The sequence below is a fragment of the Globicephala melas genome, chromosome 6 (genome assembly GCF_963455315.2).
Source record: "Globicephala melas chromosome 6, mGloMel1.2, whole genome shotgun sequence".
In the NCBI taxonomy this organism is placed as follows: Eukaryota; Metazoa; Chordata; class Mammalia; order Artiodactyla; family Delphinidae; genus Globicephala; species Globicephala melas.
The window spans coordinates 3,968,294-3,974,393 of record NC_083319.1 but is presented as its reverse complement, the minus strand read 5'-3'; the positions used below and the strand labels follow the sequence as shown (position 1 = coordinate 3,974,393).

At 53.7% G+C, this 6,100-nt stretch overlaps 1 protein-coding gene across 1 annotated transcript; it reads left to right on the top strand.

Moving 5' to 3' along the window:
• The first annotated feature begins 908 nt into the window (after window positions 1-908).
• On the top strand, window positions 909-5,400 carry PIERCE1 (piercer of microtubule wall 1). Its single transcript, XM_030838413.2, has 3 exons — window positions 909-1,108; window positions 2,200-2,278; window positions 4,604-5,400. Exons 1-3 carry the CDS (start codon window positions 966-968, stop codon window positions 4,790-4,792), a joined length of 411 nt encoding a protein of 136 aa, XP_030694273.1. The 5' UTR covers window positions 909-965; the 3' UTR covers window positions 4,793-5,400.
• Window positions 5,401-6,100: the final 700 nt, after the last annotated feature.

Genomic DNA, 6,100 nt, shown 5'->3' with positions numbered 1-6,100 from the left:
TTCCGGCTGCGGCCCGCGCCTTCGCCGCAGCGCCACCTGCAGGCCCGGGGGTGCCACTGAGCGCCCGCCGCCTCTCGGGCACCCCAGCTCTGGACGCGTCCCCGCCCCTTGGCCCCCGCCTGCCCACCGGGTCGGAGCACGCAGTCCTTGGGGAAGGCTGGGCCTTGCGCCCCAGGTCTGCCCGGGCACCGTGGACCCGCAAGGAGCGTGGGGCGGGCCGGAGCCGGGGTCCTGTCGAGCGCAGGGTCTGGATACTCCTCCCCTCGCCCCCTCCCTGCACAGTGCCCGGCGGCCGAGGAGGTTCCCAGCCGTCCCGCGGGAACTCGCCGGGAGATGGGGACCGTCTTCACCTGCGGCCAGTCCAGCACAACCTCCCGCTGTCCAAAAGTGTTTTAATTTTTAAACATTTGGCTTAGAAAGATTCCATAAAGTTAGGCAAATCTGGAGTCTTAATTTTAGATGCAGCGTACTGGGGAGCCTGAAGTCGGGGGTGGGGGTCAAGGAGCAGCCCTGGCCCACGCGGTGAGCGTCGGAGCGTTACAGCGGAGCGGCCTTAGAGAACCTGAACTCCGCAATTTGCCGATGAAGCCCCAGGTCCGGGGTTTCATCTGCCTGGAAATCTGCCCCCCACCGCATTTGGGAAAATGTTGGCGCCGAAGGCTACTGATCATAGGGTACCCGGCACTGCGGCCCCAGGAAGTAATGCCTTATTATCCCGGCTAGCCTAGGGCCTCGTGGCTCGCCACGGAAGGTTCTAGAACTTCGGACTTCTGCCCCCACAAGCCGGCGGTGGGCGGCCTCCGGCCCAGGAGGCGCGGCGCCTTTAAGGGCCCCGCCCACCCAGTCAGGTGACCGGACCGTCGCTTAGCAACAAGACGCCGCGCGGCCCCTCACGGCCCCAGGGCTGAGAAGCTGTTTCCTGCCCGCTCGCTCTTTCCCCCGAAACTCGGGTGGACCGAGGCGAGATGTCCGAGGAGGACCCCCAGGGATGCGCGGAGCAGGAGGTGCCCAAGGCCAAGGCCCCGCCGGAGAAAACCAGCGACTACTACCGCGTGAGCGAGGACCTGCCGGCCAGGTTCAACAACCCGGCTTGGTTTCGGGGCTACAGGTGAGGACCAGGGAGTCCGGTCAGGGTCCACCTGGCATACGAAGAGGAAAGAAAGGGCTCCTGGTCCAGCCGCCAGCCAGGTGCCCAGCTGGTCCTGCGCTCTGCGCAGATGGCCCGTTGTGCAAGAACCCCCAGGCCCCCTCCCGGCCCCCAAGTCAAAAGCGGGGTCAGCTGTTAACCACCAAATGAGCGCGGAGGTGCTGCCTGCGGCTTGCGACTCGCGGGTGGAGTGAGTGGGCCTCCCGCCAGCGAGGTGGGGCGGGGTTTGCCCAGGGGAAATCACACAACTCGGGCTGATCCCAGCAGCACCCTCTAGGGCGGGGTCAGTCTCCTCTCCTTTCTAGGCGGAGAGAACCCGTCCGCCTGAGGTGCATGGCGACACCTCCATCACCAGGCTGCCGAGGGGCGTGGCCTGCCAGCTGTTCCAGAGCGCTGCAGCCTCTTAAGACACAGCTGGGCAGGCTGTGCGTGCCTTCCCTGCTCCCGCCTCTCCCCCTTAGTCCTTTCACGATCCCACAGAGTTGGCATCTGTTAGCATCTTCATTTCCCAGGAGGGACATCTGGGTTGTAGAAAGATCCCAGAGTTAGTATGAGGCAGAGCTGGGGTGTGTGAGCCCACAGCCACTAGTTAAACTGCTGTACCAATAGCATCAGGACTAGAGACTGCAGGGACATTTTCTCCTGGAGGCTCAGAAGTGGAGGGACCCCCCCCCCCCGCCATGGGAGGGCATCCCCTCCCATCCCAAAGGGCTGGCCCCCGCGAGTGGCAGGCCTGGAGGCTGAGTCACAGCTCCCAGCCTACCCACCCACCCAGGAAATGACAGCATGGGCCCAGGTCCCACTGGGGCTGAGGGCCAGCACTTGCCACCTGGGAGTTCTTTAGGGCTTTGGCAGAGGTCAGCAGAGGGAGTCAGGGAGGCTGAGCCTGCCAGGGAGGCCAACCCTGCACTCGACAGGAGCCCAGGTTCACGGCTGCATCGCCCATCTGGGGCATTTCCAACAAAGCTCCACCAACCAAATATGTTAAAGCTGTGGCTTGGGCAGAATTAAAACAAATGAGTGGAAAAGAAAGTATTTTTCTCATCTGCTAGGACCAAGGAGCCCCCCTCAGTGTACAGGACCAGTAACCAAGCTTATGGGAGCAGAGCACCCACCGTGCACGAGATGCCGGTAAGGAGGAGGCAAAGAAAGGTGCGCAGGTGGGGCATCTCTAGGAGGAGGCTGAGACTCCGGATTTCTCAAAAGAGCAACACATCAGGAGGGGGAGGTGCAGAGAGGCCCGCAGTTCCAACAGCACCAAGGGGGAGGGCGCACCTCAATTCCTTTTGGGACAGGGCAGGGTAGAAATAAATGAACGAATGAGTTTAGCAATGAAATGATTTAAAGGATGAAAAAAGGGCATGTAGTCTTCCTTACAACATCCCAAAGGGCTGGCCCCATTCACTCGTACAACCAGCCGACTCTCGTAACCTAATGCAGTAGGTTTTGAGGCAGATAAATGAAGAACTGCCTTCTTTTTGGAGTAATACCGTATTTTATGAAATATTTAACTTGTGATCTTAAGAGACAGCACTGGCTGATGAAAGCACAGGTTACAAAAGGGCCCCGGGATCTGTGCACTTTTGGGGAACCTGACCCCTCTTTGAGATCAACCTCACATGGCAGGGAGCCTCCTAGAACCCCCTGATGCCCCTGCTGGGTCCAGGTGAAGGGCAGATGGACCAGTCAGTGTAAGCATCCCCTGGGTACCCAAGACAGGAGGGCCTCCCATTTTGGGGCTGGCAGTGTTGTTGTTTTTCTTCCAAATTATTCATGTTAAAAGATCATGATAATTGCGTATTTACCTGTTTTTCATGGGGGATAGAGCTTTTGTGAGAAGATTATTTCTCTAGAAAGTTCCTAGAGCATTTAAAGGTCATTCTCCCAGGATCAAGGGATCAGGTATTTCCACGAAAAAGACCGACACACAAACATAGGTCCAGATGCTTTGCTTTTATAAAAAAGGCCATTTGCTGGTCTTATGAAGCAGTGGGACGTGAAGCGCCGAGGTTCCCCGGAGGCAAGTTTAGAAGTTTTTCCTGCCGCTTATCGACCTGCTTTATCTGGAACCTGGTTTCCAGTTTCCTGACCTGAGTGTGGCCGCGGGACTCAACCAGCGGCACGCAGTGTTTCCTTCCCACGTGGGAACAGAAAATAAAAATGCATTCTTTGGGTTTTAGAGAATATACTGAAGGAAACTATTCTTAATGACACTGTAGTGGTGGATACATGTCATTCATTATTCATTTGTCAAAACCCAGCATGTACAAGGCAAAAAGTGGACCCTACGTACAGCGTGGACTTTAGTTAATGACGACCCGTCACCATTGTCTCAGTTGTTCTAAATGCACCGATGGGAGATGTGAACAGCAGGTCAGCCGTGTGTGCTGCCGGGGAGGCGATCCGGGAACTCTTCAGTCTGCACAGCTTCTCTGTAGACCCCAAGCTGCTCTAAAAAATAAAGTCTATTGAAAAATGCACTGGGACTCCCCTGGCAGCCCAGTGGTTAGGACTCCGCACTTCCACTTCAGGGGGCGCGGGTTTGATCCCTGGTCGGGGAACGAAGATCCCACATGCCGCAGGGTGCAGCCAAAAATGAAACAAAACAAAACAAAGCACAAAACAAAAACAACAACCACAAAAAACAACCAAAAGAATGCGCTGAAGGCCGTTTCTCTTGGTACGTGCTTCCTGCCAAGGGGACAAAACATCAAATGATCTACTTGACACGAGGGGAGCCCAGAACAGGCCACCTGCCCCAAGTGTACTATCTGCTGGTGGTCCAGGCCACTTCTGTCAGAAACCTCGAGGTCACCTGGGGACGCTGTAGTGCTGAAATGACTCCTACCCCTGGGTGCCCGCACACACCAGCAGCCTCATCTGCGTTCTCACTGCACCTCCACCTCGCTAGGGCATCCCCTCCCCAGACCCCTCGGCTGGGGGGGGGGCACGGCCATCAGAATTGTTTTAAAGCTCTACAAGGGATTCTAATACCCCATCAAGGTGGAAACCTACTGATGTTCTCTCTTTTCCACGGAAGAGAAAACTCAAGTTCAGAGAGGTCCAGTAACTTGCCCTAGTTGTACAGCTGGCAAAAGCTGAACTGGGAAAAGCTTTGGGCCTGACCCCTTGTAACCATATTCAGATGTGGCAATGCCTTGCCCAGGTGGCCCCATAATTGATTCTTCTATCCATGTAATAGTGAAAGGAGGCACCATTAATCATTATTCCCTGAAATTAGGCGGAAATTGGGATGGTTGGGGCCAACTAGGCCAGCCATCCTGCCCACCCTGGCTTCTCTGCTTCCTAGGACTGGAGACGACATTTTCTTACAAAATAAGAATTTAAAAACATTTTCTTACAAATTTTTATTTTTCTTCCCAAAATACCTAATGACTGATTGCTCAAGAGTGTTATCATGTATCACTAACCCTAGTGTCCCCTTTTCACTTCCAGAAGGTATTTTATCCAAATTCGTATAAATTTTCTAGACAAGTTGCAGCTGGTGGAATGTTCCAGAACAATACTTTCAACGTCTCCATGGAGAAGAGCATTGTGACGGGTCCGGACAACTACATCACCTTCTACGACCGGCTCAACTTCCACCCCAGCTACAGGGTCAGCAAGCCGTCCATCTGTGACTGAGGGGCTCCCGGCTCTGGCGGAGATAGTCTGGACAGTTGGCAGCTGTAATCTTTGATAACTTGCCCAACTGTAAAGGAACACACTTCACTGCTTTCCCTGAAAATATTTTTCCCCTCTAGTTTAGAAAAATTTGCAAACGGGGCTATGATGCCCTACTTTCTCTGTTTTACATCTAGATGAAAAAGAGCTAATGGCTTGACTTTCCATTAAAAACCTTGCCATGTCCCAGTCCCTGACTCAGGTATAATCGATGAGTAGGGCGGTGGGCATGCCGGGACCCCGATCTCAGTCTGAAGGCTGGGAACGCCCGAGAGCCCCACCCGCATCTGTGGGAGCCATTTTTATACTCATGACAAACTACGCGTGGCTTCTGCTCTCAAGCACCTGCCGAGCCACGGAGGGAGGGTAGGATGCTCTGCCTGGGTGTGGGCGAGGGCTGGGCGAGGAGGCAGAGGGGACCTCGGGAGGGAAGCTCCAGGCGGGACCAGGCGGGAGGGCCCTTACTGGCCCTGACCCGGGCCAAGCTTGGAGTGATATTGAGACCCGCTGGCCACGAATGGGGCGGGGACAGAGGCGGAGTCAACAAGGTTGGTGACTGCTGCTGGTTGCTGAGGGGTGAGGTGTACGTGGGGCTTCCCCACTTGCTGTTCATTGTACCTCTTCAATAAAAAGTTTAAAAAAAATCAGGCGGGGGAAGACCATGTTTTTCTCAGGTGGGGGTAATAACTACATGAAGTGGATTTCTCTTTCCATGTAGTTAGTTCTCAATCCATGTTTACTGTGATGTGGAGGGTCCTCAATAAGAAAACATTTTCTACGACAATATATATCTTCCAGACATAGATTCCTCCCACCTCCCTTTATGGCAGCTCATCACAGGAAATCCGGAAGGTGTTGGAACCAGACAGAAGAAATCATTGTTACAGACCAGCGTCGCTACCGTCCTTACAAAGGTTTTTACCCAAAGAGATTTTACTGACGTGAACTGGGGAGGAGATGAAATACCATCACTGGTTATTTCTTCATTAAAGACTTATTATTACACAAAAGTAAACATTTCAGCAACATCCTTAATGTTCAGTTTGGGGTGGAAATGGTTTCCAGAGAAAAGCAATCTATTACTTGAATAGAAAAGGTACAAAGCTGCGTCTGGAGCCAGGGTCTATGTCATATCCTTCTCCTTAGCTGGAAAACTAGCACAGACTCCAGGCATCACACTGAAAATGCCTTTTTTTTTAAACAACCTTTCATTAAAAATACCAAAATCCTCAGAATGTTTCTGTATTCCTCCTCTGTTGAAATAAAAAA